The sequence below is a fragment of the Salvelinus alpinus genome, chromosome 4, assembly GCF_045679555.1.
Source record: "Salvelinus alpinus chromosome 4, SLU_Salpinus.1, whole genome shotgun sequence".
Classification (NCBI taxonomy): domain Eukaryota; kingdom Metazoa; phylum Chordata; class Actinopteri; order Salmoniformes; family Salmonidae; genus Salvelinus; species Salvelinus alpinus.
Window position 1 is genome coordinate 24,923,876 of NC_092089.1, and position 15,988 is coordinate 24,939,863.

General features: G+C 45.4%; 1 protein-coding gene across 2 annotated transcripts in view; it reads right to left on the minus strand.

Annotated features, from left to right (window-relative positions):
- Positions 1-15,476, minus strand: part of LOC139573117 (serine/threonine-protein kinase ULK4-like) — a 124,478-nt gene extending 109,002 nt beyond the window's left edge. For both annotated transcript variants that reach the window (XM_071396223.1, XM_071396222.1), the window contains exons 1-4: positions 15,345-15,476; positions 14,890-15,056; positions 13,844-13,936; positions 2,140-2,188 (exon numbers count right to left, since the gene is read on the minus strand). In XM_071396223.1, the coding sequence (XP_071252324.1) occupies positions 2,140-2,145 (6 nt within the window). In that variant the 5' untranslated portion in view covers positions 2,146-2,188; positions 13,844-13,936; positions 14,890-15,056; positions 15,345-15,476. The remainder of the gene's footprint in view (positions 1-2,139; positions 2,189-13,843; positions 13,937-14,889; positions 15,057-15,344) is intronic.
- Positions 15,477-15,988: the final 512 nt, after the last annotated feature.

Sequence of the window (15,988 nt, forward strand, 5' to 3'; positions counted from 1 at the left end):
TGGTACACTCACTACACACACATGGTGACTACAGTCAAGTGAGAGTGAGAAGAGCTGATTTAATCCTGTCACTATGTATCTGTAAAGCCTGTAATGGACTGGCCATAGTGTCTGTCCTGTAGGTATAAGAACTAGGCACTATATGAATTGTAACCCTCCAGCGGTGGAGAGGAGAGGAGGATTACAGTGTGTGATAGAGTCCAGACTGGGTCTATATTGGATAGAGCAGTGGTTAAGTGGTTGACCTGCATGACACTGATCGGCTGGTAATGCACACTAAATGGCTCTCCTTCCTGTATGGCTGCGTATGTAACACTGCATTGTATAGTGTTAAACTGTGTGGATGGAGGCTTTTCTAACGCATTCCAGAACTTATTCGTTGAATCACTAATTCAGAACATTAGGTCCTCCAAATGTAATGATGACATGCATGTGAGAAAGTCTACATACGTCCTAGTTGGTACTATCATGGTTAGGCCTGGCCTATACCTCCAAAACATAGAAGAAGAGACCCGTGGAAAGCAACACAACTATACCTCCAAAACATAGAAGAAGAGACCTGTGGAAAGCAACACAACTATACCTCCAAAACATAGAAGAGACCCGTGGAAAGCAACACAACTATACCTCCAAAACATAGAAGAAGAGACCCGTGGAAAGCAACACAACTATACCTCCAAAACATAGAAGAAGAGACCCGTGGAAAGCAACACAACAATACCTCCAAAACATAGAAGAAGAGACCCGTGGAAAGCAACACAACTATACCTCCAAAACATAGAAGAAGAGACCTGTGGAAAGCAACACAACTATACCTCCAAAACATAGAAGAGACCCGTGGAAAGCAACACAACTATACATCCAAAACATAGAAGAAGAGACCCGTGGAAAGCAACACAACTATACCTCCAAAACATAGAAGAGACCCGTGGAAAGCAACACAACTATACCTCCAAAACATAGAAGAAGAGACCCGTGGAAAGCAACACAACTATACCTCCAAAACATAGAAGAAGAGACCCGTGGAAAGCAACACAACAATACCTCCAAAACATAGAAGAGACCCGTGGAAAGCAACACAACTATACCTCCAAAACATAGAAGAAGAGACCCGTGGAAAGCAACACAACAATACCTCCAAAACATAGAAGAAGAGACCCGTGGAAAGCAACACAACTATACCTCCAAAACATAGAAGAAGAGACCCGTGGAAAGCAACACAACACGTGAAGACAATCAACCTAACAGCTAACTGATTCCGTCTGTGTGATGTTTCTCAAAGTGTTCTTACATGCAGTGGCAACTTGTCTGAGAAGTCACCCAAGCGATAAGTTCATTAAAGAGTGCAGAGCAGTTACTGGCGGATTGAGGTCAAGGGGGAATTGGCTGTTTACTGGAAATAAGCGTTCTGGTCTGATGAATATGTAACCTGTTGTAGGAGCTGGGGGACGACGACCACTTCATATTCTCACTCCATTAAGCACAGCCCCTCAAAAGGCTGTTCCGCTCCCTCCGCCACTCAATTACACAACGTACTGTGATGGGTCACCACCGCACAGCACACTCATTTGCATAATAAATCAATAAAGAACCCTGGCAAACGAGCGCTGCTGGTGCAAAACGGGCTCGGCCTGAAATGACAGAGAGAGAGAGAGAGAGTAGGCAGGCGGTGGGATGGGGGTGGGGTGGATGGGAGGCGTTTTTACGAGCTAAAATGTCTGGCCCAGCAGAATTCCCCCACATAACAGCCTTTGAATTATGTTCCAATAGCCCAAAGTCTTCTCCACCCAATGGGACTCATATATTTTCATGACAGAGGATAAAAAAGCGAGGTGGGGTGGGGGAGGAGGAAGCAAGGTGGTTTGTAATATGGCTTTCATCCTAACATTCCTTTCCACTAGTTTCCACCTCGGGCCATCTAAAAGACGGAGAGAGACACAGACTCAGAGTAGAGTGGAGGTGGGAATTTGACAAACCACTTATATTTTTAGGAGATAGCTTTTTTCTTGAGCCTGGAAATGAAAAGTCGGGCAGGAAACACAAGTGATAAATAAAACCGCACACCAAAGCAGTTTCCTGGAACACATGATTTTAGTATAGAGAAAAAAGGCAGCATTTTAAGTGGGGCTCTTAACTTACCGCCATGAGTTGAAAGACAACAGGTAGGATCCTGCTGTCTCTGACCAGGCTGTGGAGGGAGAGAGAGAGAGAGGGAGAAAGAGAGAGATAGAAAGATGGAGAGAGTGGGGGAGAAGAGAGAGAGACAAAGAGAGAGAAAGAGAGTGAGAGAAACACAGAGGCAGGTTTAGGTACCTTCATAGCACAGAGAGACGTTTCATCTTCATTAGGGTCCATGCATTGCCTTTGAATCTGAGGCCTACTGAACCTATGTGAGTATTTCAGTGTGTGTTTGTGTGTGTGCGTGAAGGCAACGCAGCGTGCCTCGCCTCTAAGATCAGTCATGTGAGAAAAGGACCTCTGACTAATCTTCTGCGGGGAGAAAGGAGCCTTCTGACACCTCGGCACCCAGGAGTAATGTACATCTTTATTGAAAATGACTCTCCACAGCTCCCTTATTGATTAAGCCTTTTGATTCACAACCAATTACAGCTTGTGTGTAGAGGTGCTCAAAGGAAGAAAACATTGTGGCAGGCAGGCTAGACACATTTAAACAAGACTAGAGGTCACCCATAGAAAACGTATTAGAGGGAGTTTTTACATAACAATGATGTATTGCACGGCTGGGAAACATTTATTTCCCAGTTTTCCATATATGGTGTCCTCAGTCCTCCAAAGAGAATTCCATCAAATGTTTCTAAAGTAGTGTAGCTTATGTGAGGCAGCTAAGCCATTGTGCAGAACACCAGATAAGAGTAAATAGCACTGCCGCTAGGAGTAAATCTCCCAATAAAGTGCAGAGGGACAACACAAGCCTGTGATTAACCAGAGAGACATCCTCTTGAGGTTGAAAGTCACATAGAAGTCAGCAGGAAACCTGAACATACTGAGAAAGGAGAAAACTAGAACATGAAATACAGATGACAACACACAAATTGACCAGGCCTAGTTGTTGTCCAATCTGCTTTCATACTAACTACACAATATCAAGTTTGTTGTAGGGGCCTACATTAGTTTGCCTACAGATGTAGGATTTTAATTTGACCTGAATTGTCACAGCAAAATAATATTGCAGCAACAGGATTTTAACCTTAATCTATAATGTTGCTTGATTGGTGGTTAGGTTATTAGGCTACATGAAAAGTGCAATACTGTTAATAGAACCGTATGTTAGTGTGGGCTTTCAGTGAATGTATGTAAATCCCGAAGCGCATCTGCATTTCCTGTGGTGCAGGAACATTTCTGTAACAAAAGAGTGATCAAATTAAGATGCTACACCTGTATATATGCAGTGTACTATATAACAGACATACTTATATGAGATACAAACTGTCCCCCCATCCATATCTCCACATATCTGCACCACCTTCCCTCTCTCCTCCACTCTCCCCTCTCTCCTTCCACTCTCCCCTCTCTCCTTCCACTCTCCCCTCTCCACTCTCCCCTCTCACACTCCACTCTTCCCTCTCTCCTTCCACTCTCCCCTCTCTCCTTCCACTCTCCCCTCTCCTTCTCCACTCTTCCCTATCTCCTCCACCCTTCCCTCTCACACTCCACTCTTCCCTCTCTCCTTCCACTCTCCCCTCTCTCCTTCCACTCTCCCCTCTCCCCTCTCCTTCTCCACTCTTCCCTCTCCTTCCCCACTCTTCCCTCTCTCCTTCCCCACTCACCCTCCACTCTCCCCTCTCACCCTCCACTCTTCCCTCTCTCCTTCCCCACTCACCCTCCACTCTCCCCTCTCACACTCCACTCTTCCCTCTCTCCTTCCACCCTCCACTCTCTCCTCTCTCCTCTCTCCCTCCACTCTCTCCCTCCACTCCCTCCTCTCTCCCTCCACTCTCTCCTCTCTCCCCTCTCTCCCCCCACTCTCCCCTCTCTCCCTCCACTCTTCCCTCTCTCCCTCCACTCTTCCCTCTCTCCCTCCACTCTTCCCTCTCTCCCTCCACTCTTCCCTCTCTTCCTCCACCCTCTCCTCTCTCGCCCCACCCTCTCCTCTCTCCCTCCACCCTCTCTCCCTCCACCCTTCCCTCTCTCCCTCCACTCTTCCCTCTCTCCCTCCACCCTCTCCTCTCTTGCCCCACCCTCTCCTCTCTCCCTCCACCCTCTCTCCCTCCACTCTTCCCTCTCTCCCTCCACTCTTCCCTCTCTCCCTCCACTCTTGCCTCTCTTCCTCCACTCTTCCCTCTCTCCCTCCACCCTCTCCTCTCTCGCCCCACCCTCTCCTCTCTCCCTCCACCCTCTCTCCCTCCACTCTTCCCTCTCTCCCTCCACTCTTCCCTCTCTCCCTCCACTCTTCCCTCTCTCCCTCCACCCTTGCCTCTCTTCCTCCACTCTTGCCTCTCTCCCTCCACCCTTCCCTCTCTCCCTCCACTCTTCCCTCTCTCCCTCCACCCTCTCCTCTCTCCCTCCACCCTCTCCTCTCTCGCCCCACCCTCTCCTCTCTCCCTCCACCCTCTCCCTCCACTCTTCCCTCTCTCCCTCCACTCTTGCCTCTCTCCCTCCACTCTTGCCTCTCTCCCTCCACTCTTGCCTCTCTCCCTCCACTCTTCCCTCTCTCCCTCCACTCTTCCCTCTCTCCCTCCACTCTTGCCTCTCTCCCTCCACTCTTGCCTCTCTCCCTACACTCTTGCCTCTCTCCCTCCACTCTTTCCTCTCTCCCTCCACTCTTTCCTCTCTCCCTCCACTCTTCCCTGACCTCCCTCCACTCTTCTCTGACCTCCCTCCACTCTTCTCTGACCTCCTCCATTATTGTAGTTCAGAAACAACCCTCTCCCATCGATCTCCGTGTGAACCTGAGTGATGACACGTCATTAACATTAAATTGTGCTCATAAAACAAAACAGGAACAAATATGGAGAGTTAAAGGTGAGCAGAGGACCTGGGTCGTAATTCCACTTTACTCCCAGAGAGTAAACTAGACAGAGGTGTAACCAGAACTGATGAATGGCCAAGCTTTATCTCCCTGACGGGGTGACAGAGGAGTGTAAATAGCCAGGCTTCTTCTCCAAGCCTCACAGATTGCCGAGCCAGCATCCCAAAGTACACCCTATATAGCACTATATAGGAGATAGGGTGCTAATTGGGACGCATCTACATTGAACTGAAGGCATCCTGTGTGCGAAGTGACATTAAATTATAGCCCAACTTAGGCTACATCGGGGGCCCAGCCAACGAAAAGCCTTTCCCTGTGTCGTGATGACTCACATAGCTTTCAGCCATTAAATCAGAGAAATGGAGGGATATTTCTTGAGACAAATCAGGTCCATCTGTAGGGTGGTAGTGTCTCACCCCCAGCCTGCATGGTTAGCATTCCCAGTTCCACATCATTCTAAATCGATAGCACCCTGCATCACTGTCACGTTAAGAGAAACTGAAGTACCAAAATCAGTTCCTGTCAAGGCAGCCAGTAATACTGATACAGGCCTGTTGAAGACTTATTATAGAGAAGGAAGAACTGAACTGAAACCATATCAACAGCAGTGGACACTATCTGGGTCAAAGCCATGGCTCTCTAAACACTATCCTACACAAGTTTTGGGCTAATGACAACTAATGCATCACACAGTATGCGTGTACAGTACACCTAATTTCTCAACTTTAATACATCTCTGTGCCATACAGAATCTACAGACTGTCCTTAACGTTAGGGGATAAAAACTCTCCTTTTCATGTAGACGCAGATTGCGTGGATGAAGTGGCATTTGCCCAGCCAGGCTGGAGTGGCTATAGGGCAAAATAATAAGACACGCTCTGCACACATTCTCCACGGCTGCAGACAACCTTCTGATCTTATTTACAATCTGATGAAGTTGAGAGTGTGCCTGAGTACAGCTCTGATTCAACCTGTCACGCTTCCTTAATAATGGCACAATGTGTGGATGACATTTAACACAGTCTGTCTGCTATCACAGATCCTCCGGCAGCTGCCTGGCTGGGATTTGGATTTTTATATTAAAAAGCCCTTGTTTTTTCTCTCTCTCTCTCAAAACGAACATCCGATGGTGTCTTGTTTTGCCACTACCGTTATGCTGAGTATTTAAAGACAGAATCCTTAGATACTACATACATTCAAATGTAAATCAATGATATGTCCCCATTGATTCTTGAAGAATATAACTCATAAATGCCTCATGTGCTTAGTTCAACTGTCATACCCCATCAGAACCCAAAATAAGCTTAATTTACCCCAATGTTAACAATGCAAATGTTAATAACGACTGTATAGCCTCAAAACATGGTTAAATCTATAATTCTGATATCATGGATGGTCAGTCCTTGCATCCATAGCTCTGTCTATGAATTTGAGTGTGGTTATATTTCTCCAGGACCATCTCTAAGCTTTTTCCCAAAACAGAGGCTGGTGATCGCTTTGTTATTGTTTCAATTAAGGATTCTAGCTTTAAGATTAGGTACAGACAGTGCCTTCAGAAGGTATTCTTACCCCTTGACCTATTCCACATTTTGTTGTGTTACAGCCTGAATTCAAAATGGATTAAAGGGATAATCCAGCCCAAACCACAAATTCATATTGATTAAGTGTTAAATAACACTCATATTTGAATATATTTTTTTGGAACAAGTTATAATAATTTGGTCATTATAACAAGGTTGGTAGAAACATGTGAAAATAGTTTTTGGAAATCTGTTGCAGCTCAAGTCTACTACAAAACCCTCAATGCAATGCTCTCTCTCTCTGGGCTGGCTGGCCAGCTAGCTAGCTAGCTAGCTCGACAGTCAGTTGGGTGGGGCGTTTCTCCATTCATTGCCCAGTGGGATTCCTATCTCCTCCTTTCTGTAATATCTCTGCTTCCCACAGACACACAGGGGGCATTGCGACATGGTACATGAAGTTGTATAATTTGCTACACTGTTTAGATTGGGTACATCTAAGCAAAATCTCTACTTTGTCATGAGTATATAGATGGATGTATGTGTTCTATATGCTGATTTGGCAATCTGGAGAGCAGGTCATTGTTTTAAAGGCGTTATTAAATCTGATAGTGTGTTAACCCTTATGACGAGAATGATGTAGTGAAGACGCATTTCTACACGATTTCCTAAGACGGACCAAATAGAAGTTAAATCACGGGGATATCTGTTATTTTACCCAGCGATAGAACATAGGCTTTCACCAAATTGACAGGAGTTTCATGATTTTATTTCTGGGGGCGGATTATTCCTTTAAATATTTTTTTTTCTCACCTATCTACACAATACCCCATAATGACAAAGTGAAAACATGTTTTTTGAAATGTTTGCAAATGTATTGTAAATGAAATACAGAAACATCTCATTTACATAAGTATTCACACCCCTTTGCTATGACACTCCAAACTGAGCTCAGGTGCATCCAATTTCCTTTGATCATCCTTGAGATGCCACTACAACTTGATTGGAGTCCACCTGTGGCCAATTCAATTGTTTGGCCATGATTTAGAAAGAAACACACCTGTCTATACAAGGTCCTACAGTTGACAGTGCAGAAACTATACCAAGGAACTGTCCGTATCTCTCAGAGATAGAATTGTGATGAGGCATATATCTGTGGAAGAGTATAAAACAAGTTCTAGAGTGTTAAGTTTCCAAGAGCACAGTGGTCTCCATCATTGGCCATCCGACCAAACTGAGCAACAGGGCAATGAGGACCTTGATCAGGGAGGTGACCAAGAACCCAATGACCACTCTGACAGAACAACAGAGTTCCTTGGCTGAGATGGGAGAACCTGCCAGAAGGACAACAGTCTCTTTAGCACTTCACCAATCTGGGCTTTATGGGAGAGTGGCCAAACAGAAGCCACTCCAAAGAAAAAGGCACATGACAGCAGACCTGGAGTTTGCAAAAAAGGCACATGACTCATAAAGACAAAATTTCCTATGGTCTGATGAGACAAAAATGTAACTATTTTGCCTGAATGCAAAGCGATATGTCTGGAGAAAACCATGCATAGTTCATCACCCGTCTAACACCATCCCTACCGTGAAGCATGGTGGCAGCATCATGCTATGAGGATGCTTTTCAGCGGCAGGGACTGGGAGACTGGTAAGGACAAAGGGAACAAAATACAGGCAAATCCTTGATGAGAACCCACTTCAGAGTGCAAAATACCTTAGACTGGGTGCGAAGATGTACGTTCCAACAGGACCCCAAGAATACAGCCAAAGCAACACTGGAATGGCTTCAGAACTATAATGTGAAAGTCCTTGAGTGGCCCAGCCAAAGCCCAGACTTGATTTCCATTGAAAATCTGTGGAAAGACTTGAAGATTGCTGGTCACCGCAACTCCCCATCTAACTTAACAAAGCTTGAGAAAATCTGCAACGAAGAATTAAACTGTAATCGCCACCAAAGGTGCTTCTACAAAGTATTGACTCAGGGGTGTGAATACTTATGTAAATTAGATATCTGTATTTCATTTACCATAAATTTGCTAAAATGTCTAAAAACATGTTAATTTAGATTTGAGATTTTTAACCTTTATTTAACTAGGCAAGTCAGTTAAGAACAAATTCTGGCTTTGCACTTTGTGTCGTGTTCGTTGATGGAATGAAGAGACCAGGGTGCAGCGTGGTAAGCGTACATCTTTCTTTATTTGATGAACACCAAAAAAACACCAAAATATAAACGAACGTAACGTTCTGCAGGCCACCCAGTAACTATACAAAATCAAGATCCCACAATCCAAGGTGGGAAAAAGGGCTGCCTAAGTATGATCCCCAATCAGAGACAACGATAAACAGCTGCCTCTGATTGGGAACCATACTAGGCCAACAAAGAAATAGAAACATAGATTTGCCCACCCAAGTCACACCCTGACCTAACCTAATAGAGAATAAAAAAGGCTCTCTAAGGTCAGGGGGTGACACTTTGTAATTATCGGGTATTGTGATACAGACGGAATTTAAAATGTAACACAAAATGTGGGAGAAGTCAAGAGGTATGAATACTTTCTGAAGGCACTGTATATAGTGATGTAATCATTTAAAGTCTGAAAGGTGGAGTGTACAGTAATAGTGTACATTCGTGCCAGTAAAACATCTTCCAACCTCACTCTGGAAACATTGTGAGGCCGTCTCTATCCTTTACTGTGCACTGTTCCCATCCACTTTGCTACACATGGCTCCCCTGACTGTCAGAGAGTGTGACACAGACAGTCCTGCAGGTCATCTCTGCTGCCTGTCAGAGGGAGAAGCTGAGGCTGAATGAACAGAGCTGCTGCCTGCCACTGAGCCATGTCAAACCAACACAGCTCAAGCCCAGTCAGCTCTTCAGACCGGCCAGTGACACTGATAGTACGAGGTAACACTCCCATTCCTCCATTACACACACCAGCTGTCAGAGCTGATTACACACACACGAACGCACACACAAACACACACACGAACACACCCACGAACACACCCAGTCAGGGATGAGGTTTTGCTCTATTCCTCTGACCGCACTCAACTCTGCTGTCCACTCCAATCAGCAGAGAGGAGCAGAGGTCTCCATGCAGGCAGCACAGGTGGCAGACAGAGGAGAGGAAAGGAGGGAGGAGAGGACACCTGGGGATCCCAGGCTTTTAACATAATGTCTGTGACCAAAATGGCACCCTGTGCCTTTTAGAGTGCCCTACGTTTGAACAGGGCCCATAGGCCTCTGGTCCAAAGTACTGCACGATAGGCTGCCATTTGCGACACATTCAAAGCAACACCCATGCCTGTTCATCCCACTGACCAATCACTCATTGTGTCTGCACAGACTACCAGGCAACGGTACCGCGTTGACCAATAGCACGATATCAAACTTCAGTCAAATCAAATAAAAATACCAGGATGAGCGTAGCCTTGATGTAGTCAGCGTGTAACCTCCGTTAACCTGCTCATTAGAAAGGATCAGCTTTTTATTAGCGGTAGCATGCCGGCTTCCTGTAGCTGTGAGGCTGGCTTCCGCTGGGATAAAAGCATTTTTCAAATTCCTGCTAATCAGGGTGTAAAAGCGTTCCCGCAGATAGAACTGATTTTGCTTCACTTGCTAAAGCGGGCACAGCTAGGCAGACTGACTGAGCCCACACAAAGGCAACAACGGCCAAAGGTTCAGATAATTGGAAAGTTTGAACTCTGTATCAAACCTGATAATGAGGGGGAAAGACATACTTGTATGAAGCCCCGTTAATGTCCCAATTTGCAATCTAATTTAGGCAAGAACCCATCAAGGAGAAAGCTCTGCACTTTTTTAGGACTTTATCAAGCAGTGGTAAATGCAATTTAATTTCTCATTGTAAATGTAATAGCTCGTCTCAGACAAGGGAAATACAACCAACAGGAATGTGTAGCAGATTGCTGACATCAATTTGAATAGTTCAGTTGGCTCTCTCAGTGCCAGATAGACAGAGGGAGGTGTGGGGGCTGGCTTGTGTTCAGAGCCTTGACAGAAATGGCAGTCAGTCTGGGATGTGTTGGAGATCAGAGATAAAACTATGTAAGCGCACCCAGCTGGTGTCCATCATCACCTTCTCAACGACCAGGCAGGCAGTACAGAAACACAGAGAAACCAGCTCTCAATTCATCACAGACAGTGGCTCCCAAATGCCCCTGGTCCATAGTAGTGTACTATGTAGGGAACAGAGTACCCTTGTTTCATGAGGATCACCCAGACGAGAGGGCTAGAGGAGGGAGGCAATGGCAACATGCTTTAGATACAGTATACTACCAGCACCAGACCAGCCTGACATCTACTGCTCTTCAACTATTTCAACATCCTACATGAGGATCACCCAGATGAGAGGGCTAGAGGGAGGCAATGGCACATGCTTTAGATACAGTATACTACCAGCACCAGACCAGCCTGACATCTACTGCTCTTCAACTATTTCATCATCCTACATGGCTTCATTCATTGGTAAACCCGTATAATACCTTACTTAGTATACAGACCAAGCTGCTATCGCCTTACTATGGTGCAGTGGTGGTGTTCACAGTTTATTATGCAGCAGAGTGAAATCTTATTCATTCTAACGACTTCTTCTGCATCTTTCAGTAACATCACGTTCCCACCTCTGCTAAGCAGAGCAGTCCCTAACTTAGGCTTAGTCTGACCTTTCCTCTGTAACAGATCAATATTCCTTACAAATCCCAAGCACACAAAGGACCTGTCTGCCTGCCTGCTGCATGCCATTAGGTTAGAGGACAGTCTGGCTCTCTGATGAACACTGGAATATCCATGGTTAATACTAAACACTACGCAGGAAACTCATACAACTGCAGCAGCTAGCTAGCTAGCTATAGCAACCTACAACATACTATACATCCCAAATGGCACCCTATTCCCTACATAGAGCACTACTTTTGACTAGAGCCCTATGGGTCCTGTTCTAACGTAGTGCCCTATATAGGGAATAGAGTTCCATTTGAGATCCAGACAAAGTCTTCAAAGAGGGAGCGAGTGGACGGGTTGTTTAAGGACATTCTCAGATTTCCCTTTGAAAAGTGACATTACGTCTTCCTCTTTGTGCTCCAGGTTCAGTATGATCTGAAAGCCATTGAGCAGGATGACAGACATACTGCTGAGGTGTGTGTTGCCACCAGCTGGTGAAAGACTCCTTTAAACTCCCCCGGGAGCTGTTAACCCCCCTGTTCTGTTCTCCTGTTCTCCTTCTATCAGCTCCACTGTTCTCCCCTGAACAGCAGCGACATGGCGCTGACATCACACCTCTCCTGTAGGCTGGTTCTAGTTGGACACACCCAATCATCAATCAATCAATGACTTTCCTTTCCCAGGGAACGGTTCCCCCTCCTTCAGCCCAGTGTGTGTGAGTGTGCGCGTGTGTGTGACCTTGCATGCGACCGTGTTTACATGTGTGAGTGTGTTACTGCTGCAGCATATCAGTGGAGTCCTACCTCCTGAGAATCTCTTTAACATCACATTACCAGTGTAGCTTTCTTTCAATAAGCACAAGCCAATGCCTCGTGTCTGTGTGCTTATGCATCAACTACTGCAATTAAATAATGTCTCTATGTGAGTATTTCTCTTAAGTTTGCACTTATTTATGCTCTACTTTCCCCTATGATTCAGATAACTGAACGGAGGAGGGGGGAAACGGCTCTGACAAGCCAAGGAAACGTGGTGTGAGCTGAATTCTAAATGTGCCATGTACTGTGAGTTTGTGCCCCGCAGGCAGGCAGCTACAGAGGGAGGAGGGGGATCTACAGTGTGTTAATAGGTAAACAGTGCACAGTGTTGGGCCTGAGCTCCACACTGCTCCCTACATGAGGCCACAACTCTGGAACACCCCTCAACATGCTGATGCTGTAGAAAGGTCAAGCATATTAAACGATGTATTAGAATACTGATAAATAATACAATTATTGACTTAATGATTTTGTTTTCTCTGGTAGTAATAATAACATGAATGATCTGATGTGTCCAAAACCAGCTTCTGGTTTACAGCTTCAAGGGAGGGAAGGAGAGACTTTTTACCAACTTAATGTACCAGTGTGTCATCACAACAGCAAGATGTGTAACCTGTTGCCACAAGAAAAGGGCTGATGACATTGTGTTCGTTAGACTCTTTGGTTTTCTTCAAGATGACATTGTGTTGGATAGACTCTTTGGTTTTCATCAAGATGACATTGTGTTGGTTAGACTCTTTGGTTTTCATCAAGATGACATTGTGTTGGATAGACTCTTTGGTTTTCATCAAGATGACATTGTGTTGGATAGACTCTTTGGTTTTCATCAAGATGACATTGTGTTGGATAGACTCTTTGGTTTTCATCAAGATGACATTGTGTTGGATAGACTCTTTGGTTTTCATCAAGATGACATTGTGTTCGTTAGACTCTTTGGTTTTCATCAAGATGACAGTCCTAGTCTGTCTATCTGGAGATGGTTTAGAACATGGTTCCCCAGCTGGCAACCCGCGGGGCTGAATGGTTTTATTTGGCAACTAAAATGTTCTGAGCACAAAATATATATATTTTTTTCCATGGTAGGACATAAAAGACTGTAAAAACACCAGGAAATCAGCTCCAAGCTATTTTCATTTTGAAATCTGTTCCCAAGTATTCCCACACATAATAGAGAGATACGTGATTATATACAAATGTAAACAAGGTTTGAAATGATTATGTTTAGTCTAATATTATATCTGTTTGGGCTTCTTGCGGTCAGTTTGCAGTCTACAAATGATTAGTAATTATGTTCCGGACCCCCGACCATCCACTCCAGAAACAAAACGTCCCACGGCGGAATCTAGTTGATGATCCCTGGTTTAGAAGTTATTTATTTATTTTATTTTACCCCTTTTTCTCCCCAATATCGTGATATCCAATTGGTAGTTCCAGTCTTGTCCCATCGCTGCAACTCCCCTAGAGAGCCGTGCGTCCTGCGAAACACGACCCTGCCAAGCCGCACGGCTTCTTGACACACTGCTCGCTTAACCCGGAAGCCAGTCGCACCAATGTGTCAGAGGAAACACCGTCCAGCAGGCGCTCAAAGTCAGCTTTCAGGCGCCCGGCCCGCAACAAGGAGTCGCTAGAACGCGATGAGACAATGAAATCCCGGGCCGGCCGAACCCTTCCCTTAACCCGGACGACGCTGGGCCAATTGTGCGCCGCCTCATGGGTTTCCCGGTCACGGTCGGCTATGGGTCTCCCGGTCACGGTCGGTCTGTAATGACGCCTCAAGCACTGCGACGCAGTGACTAGACCGCTGCGCCACTCGGGAGGCCGGTTTAGAAGGTTTTACCTGTTGACGGGGCTGCTGTGTTCTGTGAGGGCCACCAGCAGCTTGAGAGCGTAGACTGGGATTGGGTCTGGCTCCAACAGGAGAGATTCATACCTGTACAACACAGGAGAGACATCAGCCACACTTTATATGGATAGCTATTTGGGTAGTCCCCTACAGAAAGGTTTAGGGTCTAGTTAGTTCAACAGATTGTTGATAGGTGTATAGATGTTTTACTAACTATCTAGAAATCCTCTGCAGAGCACTGGCAAACACATATGGGGACTGGCTTAAATATTGAATTCAATAAATCTAAATTACTAACGAAAAAAACATTTCAATAAATCTAAAACGTTTATTTCAAACGTTTATTTCTCCACTAGGGAACTGGCCAAATAAAGTTGCCAAAACAAGAAGGTTCACTACTTTGACTGCACTCCACACACACAGGCCCAGATGAACAGTGGAGCTGGGCTGCCTCTCAGTTTCTGGTCATTCATTCATCCATGTCATCAGAGCTTTTAAATGAGCTAAAGTTGAGAAGTCTGCAGAAGCAGCTGAAGACAGGGAGGCACAAAGGGAGAGGGTAGAGGAGAGTAGAGAGAGAGAGAGGGTAGAGGAGAGTAGAGAGAGAGAGAGAGAGAGAGGGTAGAGGAGAGTAGAGAGAGAGAGAGGGTAGAGGAGAGTAGAGAGAGAGAGAGGAGAGAGGGGAGAGGAGAGGAGAGGAGAGAGGGTAGAGGAGAGTAGAGAGAGAGAGGGTAGAGGAGAGTAGAGAGAGAAAGGGTAGAGGAGAGAGCAGAGAGGAGAGGAGAGGAGAGAGAGGGTAAAGGAGAGCGGAGAGAGAGAGGGTAGAGGAGAGGAGAGAGGGGGGGGGGGTGAGGAGAGGGGAGATTAAAGAAAGTGTAGGGGAGATAAGAGAGAGGGGAGAGGATAGGGGAGAGCGGAGAGAGAGAGCAGGGAGAGAGGGTAGGGGAGTTAAGAGGGGGGAGGAGAGAGAGGGAAAATGTAGAGAAGAGCAGAGTGATAGAGAGGGTAGAGGAGAGAGATGCAGGAGAGAGCATACTCACTGTGGAAGAAGGGCTTCTGTAATGAGAGTCAGTAATCTGCCAGTTGAAGAGTTGCACTCTCTCTCTCTCCCTCTCCTCCTTCCTCTCTCCCTCCTCCACGGCCTCTTGGCTCAGCAGCAGCAGTGTGATCTCTGACAGAACCCGCAAGCTGACGATACGCCACTCCACTACAACACAACACAGAGCACAGAGCATGTAACACACACACACACACACACACAGCATTATTGATCCATGCAGACCCTCTGCAGTGAGAGAGCTGATATTTACCTTACATACAAATCAAAACATTTACTACAATACCAAGCACATGCAGTTGTGGTTAACTTTAGACCAAGGGCCTTGCTGTGTGCCATGCTAGATAGGGAACATTGCAGAATGGGCACGTTCCAGACTGCCTATCTATGTCCTGAGATGTTAAGCATGGAGAGCACATGACCCAGCCGTTTCCTTACCGTTTTTACTGAAGGCAAGAGAAGTCAGTGGAGGAAGAATGCAATCAACAACCTTGAAGAGATAAAACATTTTCTTTAAACCAAATAAACCATAAACATCAAATAAACAACACATAAACCTAATATAAGACAGTATTTCCATTTGACTCCTATTATACATCACCTACAAGTCATTTATTCATCACATGCAAATGTATAATCACGTCTTTTCTTTAAAACATGTTGTCTATTAAAGGGAGGAGCAATGAAATCGAGCACTTGTGTGAGCACTCCCAATCTCGATGTAAATATCATGTTGCCCCTGTCCTTCGATCATAAACACCTGATGTGAGCGCTTTTTATAATAACAATTGGATCCATCCCTATTATGATGAGGACTATTTCCATAGAAACAACAGTAAATGCTCTGTTCTGTTCTCGTCTATTATGATGAGGACTATTTCCATAGAAACAACAGTAAACACTCTGTTCTAGTCTATTATGATGAGGACGATTTCCATCGAAACAACAGTAAACGCTCTGTTCTGTTCTCGTCTATTATGATGAGGACTATTTCCATAGAAACAACAGTAAACACTCTGTTCTAGTCTATTATGATGAGGACTATTTCCATAGAAACAACAGTAAACGCTCTGTTCTGTTCT